The 13,836-nt window shown below is 38.7% G+C and overlaps 1 protein-coding gene across 1 annotated transcript; it reads right to left on the reverse strand.

Annotated features, from left to right (window-relative positions):
* Positions 1 to 239: 239 nt before the first annotated feature.
* Positions 240 to 2,258, reverse strand: LOC110918086 (transcription factor MYB97). The gene is made up of 3 exons (XM_022162468.2): positions 1,731 to 2,258; positions 760 to 1,570; positions 240 to 643 (listed from the first exon to the last, which is right to left on the reverse strand). The coding sequence occupies exons 1-3, from the start codon at positions 2,073 to 2,075 to the stop codon at positions 372 to 374; spliced, it is 1,428 nt and encodes a 475-aa protein (XP_022018160.1). The 5' UTR covers positions 2,076 to 2,258; the 3' UTR covers positions 240 to 371.
* Between the last annotated feature and the right edge of the window lie 11,578 nt (positions 2,259 to 13,836).

Consider the following 13,836-nt stretch of genomic DNA (forward strand, 5'->3'; position numbering starts at 1 on the left):
TGTATACGTCTTGATACTTAGGATTCAAGTTTCTTTTGTTTTCTTTGCGTTTAAAATGGTTCATCTAAATAAATAAAAAAATATCTAAAAAAGGATTCTGTGTGTAGAAAGTAACTGTTAAGTTGGGGGTGGTGGATGTCAAAGTGATAGTTGGGGGTGGCAGCGGCCAATGACCAATAGTTAAGGGTGATAAAATCCAATAACCCTATTGAAAAAACATATTATACGTCGCACTCCCATACACACCGTAACTAAAATGTGACCTTTAACAACAGAATTAAATTTGATTTCACACCACAAATAATTTACTTATTGCAATTTTAACCTCATGTTTACCATCCACTCTCACCTAGTTACACCAAACTAACCATCTAGCTAAACCCAGGCATGTTGTTCCAGCGGCACGACCCCATGGTCCACTCATGGTCATGGTCCGTCTCCGTGGTTGCAACCGGAGAGCACGCGATCTCAACTTGGTGTTCTACTCCCCCCATGTTCCCGTTCGATACATCAACGGGTTTCTCATTTGATGGATCTTCACTTCCACCGTACCAACCCGTTGGGAAGTCGAGCCAGCTCGAGAAATCTTCGTCCATCGTGTTCATTTCGTCGATTACATCGCTTTGGGATTTTCCTCCGATTTCTGTTAAAACATTTTTAAACGAGGAAAAAAGTTAATACAGATAAAGATAAGGATAAAGACAAAAATAAAGATATTGTATTAAATACCATGAAATACTTATCTAAATCATAACTCACCAATGGACGAATGTCCGGAACTCGAGTCGTCTAAAGTCGTCTTGTTAGCTTCCCCGGTTTCAAAAACCGAATCCAAAGTGACGTTTTCGGGCTCTTCCATTAGGGGGTACTCATGCGTCATTTTTTCAATACCCGTATCGGTTTCTGATAATTTACATGAGCTTAATAAGGCTCGCGATTCGCCTAAAACATCCTCTAACAACCCGCTATTTCCCCGGGAAGATACGTAGGCGGAAATCGCATTATCACCATCGTTCGATTGCACAATCAGATGATCATTCGCGGTGTTTGAAGAACATGTCGGAGTGATCGCTCGAAACAACGATTGGATCGAAGGGATGTCCTTTTCTACATTTTCAAACAATCTAACATCGTCAAAAGCCGGTTCAATTTTCGGTATTTGAATCACGGGATGATTGGATTGAAGGGAGCTCGGGAAACCTTGATTGAGGAACGATATCGAGCTATTTCGATTAGGAAATTGGGTGTTTGGATGAGGCGTTTTGAAATTAGATTGTGTGTTTTGAATATAAAACGGTGTGTTTGTGTTCGTGTTCGTGTTCATGCTCATGACAGGGTAATTTAGGGGATCGTACAACAACGGAGATATCGAATTGATCGCGGTTTTTGCATGACTTGACGACGGTGATGATGATGAAAACGGAATTGTTTGATTTTGTAACGATTGTTCGTGATGTCTCCGATGGTGATGCTGGAAATCCACGGGATAAATCGGTAAACCCGCTCGTAATCGTCTTTTCAATCTCGTATTCCAGTAATTCTTGATCTCGTTATCCGTTCTTCCTTGAAGCTGAAAAACACAAACATAAAAACACACTTTTAAATATATAGACCAATACATAGGACCTAGCATATAAGGTGCGGGTCAAACAACCTAGAATATATATTAAAAAATTACTGAGTCCACCACTGACGGTAATTAAATACAAAAATACAATCAAACAACTTACATGAAGAGCCATACGAGCCCATTTATTGCCGAATTTCGAATGAAGCTCGATAATTTGGCGCTCTTCTTCCGGCGTAAACGCTCCTTTTTTCAAATTAGGCCGTAAATGATTCGCCCATCGTAGCCTACAACTCTTTCCGCATCTCATCAACCCCGAATTTCGTTGCACAGCATTCCAATTCCCTTCACCGTTTTTCTTCACATACTCCATTAAAATTGCGTCCTCGGCCGCGGTCCACGGCCCCTTTTTCAACACCTGTCCCCCGTTCGTCCGTGAACAACCGCCACCGCCACCACCGGACGCCATGTTTCGCGGTGTCGAGGTGGCGCCATCTTCTGGAGCCATTTTTAAAATAACTACTGCAATGGTTTTCAATGAATAATGGTATGAAATAAATTGATGGGTTGTTTTTATTTTTATTTTGGGGATTTAGATGTATAAGAATTGGAGATGGGGGATTGAAGAATGGGGGCTGAAAGTAGAAAGAGTGATTTTGTGTGGGAGACTTTATAGGCTTCAGATTGTATTTCGGAACTCGCTTTTGTTTTTGTGAATTATATTCATGCATCATTTCCTTATTTTTAGTATCTATTTTCTCACATTTTCTTTTTCCTTTTTTCTTAAAGGAATAAAATATTATTAAATTGTCAATTTGCTATTTCTAGTTTTTTATATTTAATTTTGTTGTCTGTCTCTGAAATTTCACGCGGTTGATTTTTATACTTCTCAATAGGGGTGTGCATGGGTCGGTTTGGTTCGGTTTTGACCAAAAACCATAACCATAACCGCGATATCGGTTATTGGATAACCATAACCATAACCGATCGGTTATGGTGGTAATGGTTATTCGGTTTTGATGGTTATAGCGGGTCGGTTATGGGTGGTTAACCGTGTATTTAGCTTAGCTAAAAATAGCTTAATTTTTTAACATGAAATAAATTGCTATTGCACATTTGTATATATTAGTATATCAAATAGTATTAGAAAATACATATAATCTATAATATTAATACCAATTATTATCGAATATCCAAATAAAGTGATATGATACATTTCATAAATTCAAATAAACATTCAACCAAAACCACAAAATGATATGAGAAGCCCATAAGTACTAAAAATCTTCAGTAAAAAACATAAAATATTAAAAAATATGGTGAAAAGTCCTAAATCCTACAAAGATTAATTACATGTCGGTTCGGTTCGGTTATGGTGGGTATGGAAAAAATGATAACCATAACCAACCCGCTACTTTCGGTTTTCAAAAAAACCATTAACCGACCCACCATTTCTTATTTGGTTCGGTTTTTTCGGTTCGGTTTTGTCGGTTAATTCGGTTATGGTTCGGTTAATTCGGTTTTTTGCACACTCCTACTTCTCAAAATTATTTTTAAAATTTTAAAACTAGATTGACATCTTAAATAAATAATCTAAAACTAAAACATATTATATAAATAATTTAAAAGAAAACACACAACCACTTTATCCTTTAATGTAAACCAACTATGGACTTTAAAACACAAATATGTAGCCTGGAATACTAAATAAGACTTAAAAAAAATGATTTCTGTTGAAAATCTGGTTGAGTCTTCGATTTGGTTTGTCAATCTAACTGGTTGAAGCACTGGCCGACCCAAAGTCAACTGTCAGTGTAATCAGTTCCCAGTCTAATTGATCGTTCCGGTTATGAGAACTATGATCCTATGTATTGATTGAACAATATATAAATCTAAGTTTATAAAAATAGTGGTCACGTTTAATAATTAGTATATTCTTGCGATGTGTTGTCTAAGTTATAAGAAATGAAAATTTAGTTTTTAAAGAAGGTAAGTGGGTATGGGCCCACACAAATCTCCTCCAATGGATGATGAAAAAGAAAGAACACTTGGGTTTGAAAATGGGGCCGTGTGTAAAGTAGGTCCACCCCAAATCAGGGTATGGATAATGGATTTTTTTTTTTTTTTTTAACGGTGAGAATTTTTAACAGTTGAGAGAGATCTCATACTCTCCTCAATAGAGGGTCCTAACCCTACTCTGGTCTAACTATGTTGTCTTAACCGGGCCTACGGTAGCGTCAGAGTTTGGCTAACGACGTTCCCCGAGAAATCATACCACCCGCTGCAGTGGCAGGGGCTTGCACAGCCACAAAAGAGAATCTCTCAGACATAACGCAAGGTGGACTAAAACCCGAGGTGGCTCTGACTCGAACTCTTGACCTAAGGTTTGGGAGAACTAGCCTTTGTTGCCTTTATTCATCAAATACCGCACTAGTGAAAATTAAGCTTGAGTTTCCAAAGAGAATTCAAGTTTTTTCAACCACTAAACTACAGGTGATGGATATGGTATGGATAATGAATGGAATCATGGTATGGTGTACCGCCTCAGGGCGCTGCTATATTTGAATAATGCTTAGTTTATATTTTTTTAATCATCATTTTTTATTACACGTGTTGACTTATCTTCTTTCTCCTGATGACCTCATCTACTCTCATTTTTTGGGCTTGGGCTTCCATACACAGTAGCATTTAAACTATAACTTTAATACCTTTTCATCAGCCCAACTGGTTTAGATGGACCATAAATACAGAGTCGTCTCCGAGAATGATAAAAAAAAAATTTGGGCCCCGGGCGAAACAAAAAAAAATTGGTATAATATAAACTCATCAAATGTATATCAAGAAACCACAATACGACATGCTAATCATGGGGTTTGAACTCATGACCTCAAGATTATAACCCAAAACATTAACTAATTACTCATATATAATCATCTTGTTAACAAGATCGAAAGAGTCAATTAATTAAGTGAATTGATAGTTCAAAACAGTTTAGGAAATAAAAAATGCATGGGATTAACTGAAAATTGTTTAGGAAATAAAAATGTAAAGGAATATACGACATGCTAATCATGGGGTTTGAACTCATGACCTCAAGATTATAACCCAAAACATTAACTAATTACTCATATATAATCATCTTGTTAACAAGATCGAAAGAGTCAATTAATTAAGTGAATTGATAGTTCAAAACAGTTTAGGAAATAAAAAATGCGGGATTAACTGAAAATTGTTTAGGAAATAAAAATGTAAAGGAAAGGTTTAAAACTCATGACCTTAGCTTTCAACTTTGAGTATCTTAACCATTGAACTAGCTTATTTTTTGTTAACAAAGTCATTTATTAAACACTTAAGATAACAGTGCTCATTTATCCTAAATTTTTTTGAGCCCTATAAACCTTTTGGGCCTTGGCGTCTGCCCGGGCTGCCCAGCCCACAAAGCCGGGCCTGCATAAATACATCTTTTATTGTTGTGCCAATTCGGTTTAACATAAACCAACCATTTGGTAGCTTTAGGTCAATTTCAAGCCTATGGTATGGGCTATGGCTACTGATTATTTTAGATCTGATCATTTGGTACACGGGTCGGGTCTCAACCACATTTCTCATTTTCTCCGTTTGTTTGTTGACAAAAAAATCAAGCGTTTGATTGTTAGGCCTTGGAGTGTACCCTAACACTCGGGGCGTTAACAGTGACATAGCATGTTAACCAGCATTGCACATCACTTCATCATTGCGTTAAGGGGCATTAAAGAGATTATTCTGTTAACATGTTAACTTGATGTTAAGAGATTGAACTAATTTTTCTTTTTGTACTCAAACCACTAAAAGAATAGGGTTATGTGGAATTAATGAGATTAAACCATTTGAGGTGAGGTGAAGGGAAATGAGAAAAAGTGATGGATGTGACACATATGTGGAGTTGAGTAGGATTAAAATATACCTCTAGGCCTTATACCTGATAAGTTTAATAAACATGTGGTATTTAGGTTGACCTATTTAACATGTTTAGTTAAACAGGTGGACATGTCAACCCGTTTAACCTATTTTTTTTACAATCCACCAGGCTGATTAACACCTTTACAATTTGATTATTACACGTCAGCCTGCTTGACATGCTTAGATAAATATGTTAAACGGAGAGTGTTTGAGTTAAGCTTTTTATAGGTGGTTACGGATGAGAGTTGATGTTCTTGATATAATTAAATACAAGTCTTGTGTTCTGCTTAAACATTTAACTCACCACCCACAAACTCAACAAAATTTGCACCCCTCAGTGTTCCTAACACACTAGCAGTTATGAGGACGTTGCATCAGGGTCTATAAAACTTAATTAATTGGGCAAAACCAAGAAATATTTTATTTTAAAACCCTAAAATGAAAGTTAGAACAAAATTGACCGATTAGGTTTGATGTCTAGTCTTTGTGGACCTGTCTTTGTCCAGGTTCTATGCACCTTTAACTACTTTAACCGAACTTTTTTTTTTTTTTTTTTTTTTTTTATCTTAAGTTACTTTCCTCAAGAATATTTCTAATTAGTTTATTAAACTTGTTTGTTAATTCAAACTAAGAGTTTCTTGTTTTCTTTAATAATAAAAGCTTGAAATAGAAACTAACTAATTTGTCTAGTGACGTCAATTCTTAAATGCACATGCAACTTACTAACATGTCTTACTCGCAAACTAAAGGGTCATGGGTTCAAGCCCATTTTACAAGTTAAGGAAAAACTCAATTATTACTATTAAGGTGGAAGGTGCGCGTGTTGGGAGTGGGGTGTTTGAGATGGTTCACCATATGCGGGCACACCACCGCCACCACTTGTTTAAGTGGGGTGATTGAGTGGGATTGGGGAGTAGTCACTGATGTGGAGAGGGAGAGGGAGAGGGAGAGGGAGAGGGAGAGAGAGAGAGTGTTGGTGCATATTCTGTGACAACAGCTTAGATTTGGTCTTTGGATATCTTGTAATTAGTAAAATGATAAACAGTTAGCGGGTTTAGCTTTGTATTAGTGAAATAATAGAGTTTGGGCTAAACAAAACCCATATTGGGTCTAGGGGGACGAATTGGGCTTGCCCATGTAGGAAACCCTAGTCCAATTAGCAAACCTTGTGTTATATAAACAAGGTTAGGCTTTAGGGTTTAGGTTAATCAGCCAAAAACAGTTGTGTGAGAGAGAAATTTCGTGAGAGACATAGTCTTGGACGAATTAGGGTTTGATTGATTGTAATACGTTTGTTTGATAATCAATAGAAACCCGGTTGAAAGTGAATTGCTGTTTCTATTTCTACACGTTTCTGCTTATTCTGATCAAGAGAATTCCGCACTCTTGATCGGATTGACAATTATGTGAAGATCCATACACAACAAGGGGACCTACAATTGGTATCAGAGCATTAGGCTCTTGAAGGCTCGGTTCAGAATTGTGCTTTGTAGAAACAGGGAGTTTTTTTCGAACTTTTGAAAATTAGGGGTTTGAAATTTTCGAAATTTTTTGTGTGTTTGATACTGATTTTCGATTTTTGTTGGCTGTTTTGATCTTCTGGTTGGTTTGATTGCTGTTTTGCAGGATTTCTGAAAAGATTCAGTTGATTCTGGAAAAGTTTTCGGCTGATAGACTTGAAGATTCGAAGACTGTTCTTCGTGTTCTTCGTGTTTATTCGATCAGTTCTTGATAATTTTCGAAATTACTTTGCTGATTGGCTGTTTTGATTTTGCAGGAAGTTGTTAGGAGAATCAGGAAAATAATCAGAACTTTCGAAAAGATTAAGTTTCCAAAGTTACTGGCTGGCGAAATAGACTGATCTGGCGAAATTGACTGATCCGCGAATTTAACCAGCATACTTACCGGCGAAATTAAATCCAAAGGCGACTTTGGTAACCGTAAAAGTTTCCTCAGCGAAATTATTACGGTTTTCGGCGAAATTTACTGGTCGTCGTAATAGCGAAATTGACCAGCGAATTTAGCGAATTTGACCAGCGAACTAGACCTGCGAAATTGACCTTTTCAGTGAACTTTGATCAGCGAAATTGAACCAGTAACAGACCAGCGAATTTAGGTGACTTACCAGCGAAATTATCAGCAAATTTAAAGTGGTGGAATTTCAGTTGGCAAGCGTCGATAAAATTTCAGTGTTTTGCAAATAGAAATTGATCCATAGCTCGTTTGACGAAACCATTTGCACCGTTGAATTCGTGTGATTTTTAGGACAAAAAAATAACTCTGGAAAATCCCGAATTCGGTTTTTGACATTATATATCATTGGATTCGTCTTTTCGAGACGATTCCAACGGTGTAATTTGGTAACCACTGTTTTGGGAAAATTTTGTATGGTTTTATCAGTCTGTTACGTTAAAAATGTCGAACATGTCTAGTTTGAATGAGCTGTTGAGAATGGAGCATGAGGTTGGCACTACCAACAATCCGCCTAAGATGATGAAGGTGGAAAATTATCTGACATGGAAGGATCGTTTTCAATCCTTCATTGAATATCAGGATACTCGCATGTGGATATGTATCGAAGATGGGTACACAAACCCTACACACGACTTTGAGGGCAGACCACGTAGAACAGCCTATGTGAACATGCAAGATAATGATAAAAAGATGTATGAGGCTGAAAAGAGAGCCTTGGCTGCAATCAAAATGTCGTTACCTGATAGCATCAAGCATACCTTCAAGAAGTACACTAATTCAAAGGATATGTGGGATGCTTTGGAGAAAAGATACGCGGGAAATGCTGATGTCAAGAAGAACAAGATTGATCTACTGAAGAAGCAATTTGCTGTTTTCAAGTACATGAAACATGAGTCACTTGAGGACATCATCACTCGTTACTACCATCTGATGTCAGAAATGGAAAATTATGAGATCGATTGCTACACTGACATAGAGAAGAATGACAAGCTGCTCGATGCCTTACCTACCAAGTGGGATATCTACACTCTCATGATCAAGGGAGAAGCTGATTATGAGACAAAAGAGTTAGAAGAAGTCATTGGCAAGCTGAGAGCTTATGAGCTCAGCACGAAGAAGAAAGACACTGGATACGATCAGGTTCAAGATCCAGGGGTTTACAATGGGCTTACATCTTCTTCATCTCACAACGCTTCTAGCGACTCTGCTACTGCGTTTCTATCATGTGAGAATGAGCAGGTCACAGTGAATGAGGATGGTGATTTTTGTTTTGTAGCTGCTTCAGGAGGATCAACAGGAACCAAGAGAACCCCAACTTCTAAGCAGAGCAGTAGTGCTAAGTCGATGCCTATGAATGTGATGTCTGCTGAAGAACATCTTGCTCTACTTGCCTCATTCGTTGCTTCTTATGAGAACTATATTCAGGGGAAGATATCTGATCCTGCTACTTTAGATGAAGACTATGATCAGATTAACCCTGATGATCTTGAAGAAATGGATTTGCAATGGCAAATGGCCATGATTTCAAGGAGAGTGAAGAGATTCATGAACAGAACAGGCAGGAAGTTTGTGGGAAGGTCTGTTGGTTTTGACAAGACCAAAGTGAGGTGCTTCAACTGTCAAAGTTATGGGCATTTTGCTAGGGAACGTCAAAAACAAAAGCAAGAGAATTCGAGTCAGAGTTCAAACAACAGGAATGCATCAAACAACTCTAGCTCAAAGGCTTTGATCTCTACAGCAAGAGAAGGTTCTTATGATTGGAGTATTCATCTTGAAGATAATGATAATGCCACTCAGGCATTCATGGCAGAGATCGTGCCTATTGATGATGATAAAGCTGCTGTGGGAGATGCTGAAGTGAAAATGGATGCTGAGGTGAAGCCGGAGAATAAAGCTGAAGAAAAGAAGGTTGATCAGACAACAGATGCTAAAGAAGAAAAGCAAAAGTCTGACCATGAAAGGGAAGCTGAAGAAAAGGATGAAAAATACAAGAGAATGGAAGCTCAGCTTGCGGCGTTAATGGCCAACCTTGATAAACAAACAGGAGAGGTAAAGTCTAATTCTGTGTGTTTGAAATGCCGTGAACTACAGGGTGAAGTTGACAGGTTGTCCACACAAAACAAAAGTTTGGTAAGTGAGATGTCTAACATTAAAGAATCAAACTTTTTTGCTAAAAGAAATGAAACGTCATACTTGAAGAAAATAAAAGGTTATGAAAGTGAAATTGAAGCCGTAACCTGCAAATTAAATGAAAAACTTCAAGTCATAGACTTAGCTCATGAAATGATGGCTGAGAAAACAAAAGAGATTTCTGAAAAATGCAAAGAGTTGTCAGATGCACAACTCAAAATTGTTGAACTTGAAAAGAAACTAGGTCAATTCAGGGACTCTACTTTTGTTATGAAACATATGATGGGTGGGTTAAAGAAAAGTAATGACAAGAGTAGTTTGGGATTCCAGGGCTTTAATGAAATCCCACCTCCTCTTAGTCATGATTATTCATTCCTACCTGATGAAGATGAGCTAACAAATTTTATGTCAACAGCACCAAGTAGTTCCACAACAAGTCGAGGTGATGAGTCTGCGCGTGATGATGCTAAGAAGAATGATAACAGTAAACCGGCTTTGAAAAAGAAAACTTCACATCCTAAGAATAAGAATCCAACTGTTGTTAAACAGATTAATTTTGTTCACGGAAGTGACATGAAAAACGAAACAGCTGTTATTGAAAACGAATCTAATGTAGAGTTTGCTAAAAACAAGAACAAAGAAAATTCTGAAACTAAGCAAACTGAACCAGATTCTTCTAAAGCATCATCATCAAAGCCTGAATCTAGTTCAAAGGCTTCAGATAAGAAGTCTTCGAAAAGATGTCGTGCTTCAATGTCACACCAAAGGACATGTAGCTAGCTGCTCTCCTAACAAAAAGAGTGAAGCACAAGTGAGTGAAAGGAAGAGAGAGAAGTCACCAGAGAAGAGTGGTGATAAGCAGGAGAGAGAGTCCAACTCCTAAAGAAATCTGCTCCTAAGCAACCAGAGAAAGTTGCTGTTGGTGTGGATAAGGCTGAAAAAGGAACTCCACAAGTTCCTCGTTTTCAAAGAAATCAACCTAGATTTCAGCCTAGATCTCCACCAGGCAGAAATGAGAGACCTAGAAGCTGTTCACCAAGAATGAACAATCAAAATTCTAATAATTTCAGAAGTCAAGGTCAATATCAAAATCGATACCAAAATAATGGTGGTCGAAATTTTTATAACAATGGCTTTAGAAATTACAACAATAATGCTTCTTGGAATGAAAATCAAAATTTTCAAAGGTCAAACAGTCCAAACACATATAGGAACCCACAGGACCAAAGACCTAGTGGAAATCAAAATCAAATTCCAACAGGTCTGAGATCCAAGACTCCAGTTAGGAGTAATGGATATTGGATGGATGTTCCGGTAGTTGGTGAATTTGGACGACCCAAGACCATTAAGGCTTGGGTCCCCCAATCTAACTAATTTTTTGGTTGGTGTGTGCAGGAGCTGCTAAGGAGGATTATCAACTTGTGGTATGTTGATAGTGGCTGCTCCAGGCACATGACGGGGGATGCGAGGTTGTTGACTGAATTTGAAGATTATGATGGAGGACATGTGAATTTTGCGGGTGCTAAAGGTGGTAGAATTACAGGACGAGGGAAAGTGACCAATGGGAAGATCATACTGGACAAAGTGAATTATGTTGAGCAGCTTAAACACAATCTGATGAGCGTGCCACAAGTCTGCGATAAGGGTCACTCGGTCCATTTTACCAAGAATGAAGCATTAGTGTTGAAACCAGGTTTGGAGACTCCGGACGATTGGATAGTGATGCGTGCGCCAAGGAGAAATGACACTTATGTCATGGACATGGGTGCTAAGGATCCAACTGCGGTGGTGGCGTGTTTACTATCAAAAGCATCTGAAGCTGAATCGATGTTATGGCACAGACGCATGGCCCATATTCACTATCGAAAAATGAATTACCTTGTTAAACATGAGCTAGTGAAAGGGGTTCCAATGCAGAGGTTTCAAGTGGAAGACAAATGTCTTCATTGTCAAAAGGGAAAACAACACAAGAAACCTCATAAGTCTAAAACAGTAAATTCCATAGATGCCCCTTATGAATTACTTCACATGGATTTATTCGGTCCAGTGAACGTAAGGAGCATAGGTGGAAAGTACTATTGTTTAGTTGTCACTGATGATTACTCACGTTATTCATGGGTTTTCTTTTTAGGTACAAAAGATGAGATGGCAGAGATGTTGATAGATCTTTTTACAAAATTGGAAAACGTCCATGATACAAAGATCAAGAGGATAAGGAGTGATAATGACTGCTGGTTGACCGTCCAAGACGGTTCGCAATACATGATTACCACCGTAATCCATGCAAGTAATTGTCCTTAACAACCCCCGTGTGAACGGGTGCTAAGTCCAAACTATAGTACTACGTCGTTAAGGCAGGTAGACAACATTCCACGTGTAAACAAAATCAACAAGCATTCATTTAGTTACGTAATACATGCGAATCGGTTAGCGTTCAAATAATTGAGTAGTGTGTTCAATAGTGATTTTGATAAGTAACGTATGTAACACCCAAAAGTGCTAAAAGCAAAAAGGGATCGAGTATACTCACAGTGATTGATTGATGGATTGAAGGATGCGCTTGAGAGTGGGGTTAGCCTGAATAGTTCAATAACATAACGATGAATACACATAGAATGAAAACAAGTGTAAGTGGGTCGAACAACCTAGTCGATCGAACGGCAGGTTTGATCAGGTGGGTTGTTCGTTTGGCTGGACAATCCGTTCGGACAGCCTACTCGATCGACTGGTAGGCTCGATCGGTTGGACTGTTCGAGTGGATTGTTTCTTCCTTTGAGTAGGATGTGTTTGTGTGTGATGGTTTGAACTTTTGAAGTTTTTGTTGTAGCATCTGAGAACACTGAAGTGTTCTTACCTTTCAGGTCGATCGATCGAACGGTCTGTTCGATCGGTCGGCTTATCCGATCGGACAGGAACTTCAGTAGTAGTCCTCATCAGGTTGTCACTCGATCGAGCAGCATATCCGATCGAACAGCCTGTTCGTTCTGATAGCATGTTCGATCGGTTGGCACCCCAATGCATCGAACGAGATGAAAATCGATTAAGTGTTGAAGCACAGTATCTCATGATCCGAAGAGTAATGTTTACCAATCGATTAAGTTGTTCGATCGGTCATTACTTTGTTCAATACCATACCTCATGAATTTGTCAAGGTGTGGGGCCACATGCTAGCCCATCGGCTAGCCTGGTCGATCGGCTGACATGTCCGATCGGTTTGGCTGTTCTTTCGAACAGCCTAATCGTTCGGTCAGCATCCTGACTTGGTTGGCCTGTTCGTCTAACACTTGGCTGTTCCGCTTAATTGACGTTATGTTAAGGTAGTTTGATAACGAGTTGAACTATGACACTTTCGTTCTTACTTTGTTTCTCCTGTTCGGACAGGAATCACCCAAGTCCGGCCGGTGAACGGTTCGGATCGTCAGTTTAACATTTAACCCGTAGTCGGTGAACCTCGTAGATAGAACCCGAATCTTGAACCACCCATCCATTAGAATGATCGGTGAGTTGGCTCAGGCTCCGTTTCTACCGGTTTGAAGGCATTGAGTGTAAAAGAGTTGAAAGAAAGTTGGAAATCCTCCTTTCAATCCTTTACATCATGTAAATGTTTAGATCTCTGATAGATCTTGACTTGTTTATGTGGAAATCGGTTAGATCCGTGCTATTCATGGTGGATTGAGGCCAAAACATGATGTTCTTGAAGAACACCATGATGACATCATCCTAGAATGCTTAGATCTTGATGATTTCACGGTTAGAAATCAAGATTTGAAAGATAGAAAGGTGTAGGAGCATGTTTTGATTAAGAAAGTACAAGATTTAGGTTGGAAACTTACCGAAATCGGAAGAAATCTGAGGAAAAAGGAGGAGCACGAGCTGGTCGGTCATAACTTTCCAAAAGTGGTAAAGAGTGATAATGACAGCCCTATTTATAGGCTCCAAAAGAGGAAAGGGCTGGCCGATCGGCCAGGCATCCCGATCGGACAACCTACTCGATCGGACAGTCTGTCCGATCGGCTGGGCTGTTCGATCGGCTGACAGCCTGATCAATCAACAGTCTGGTTTGAGTGTTTGGTGCGACGATTTTCGATATTTTGATTTCGATTGAAGATGAGACGAGCATGACAGAGTTTCCTATTCAAATTACTTTCAGTCCCCACTACTATATCTAACATACAATCTCCTAGGATTCACCCTATCCTTACGTTACCATTCGTCGTAGTTCGATT

Source organism: Helianthus annuus, chromosome 16, assembly GCF_002127325.2.
Source record: "Helianthus annuus cultivar XRQ/B chromosome 16, HanXRQr2.0-SUNRISE, whole genome shotgun sequence".
Taxonomy (NCBI): domain Eukaryota; kingdom Viridiplantae; phylum Streptophyta; class Magnoliopsida; order Asterales; family Asteraceae; genus Helianthus; species Helianthus annuus.

Coding starts and splice junctions, on each gene's coding strand:
- LOC110918086 (XM_022162468.2), bottom strand. CDS start 2,075: ATGGCTCCAGAAGATGGCGCCACCTCGACACCGCGAAACATGGCGTCC. Junction 1,571..1,730: donor GGGCTCGTATGGCTCTTCAT/GTAAGTTGTTTG, acceptor TGTGTTTTTCAG/CTTCAAGGAAGAACGGATAA. Junction 644..759: donor TTCCGGACATTCGTCCATTG/GTGAGTTATGAT, acceptor ATGTTTTAACAG/AAATCGGAGGAAAATCCCAA.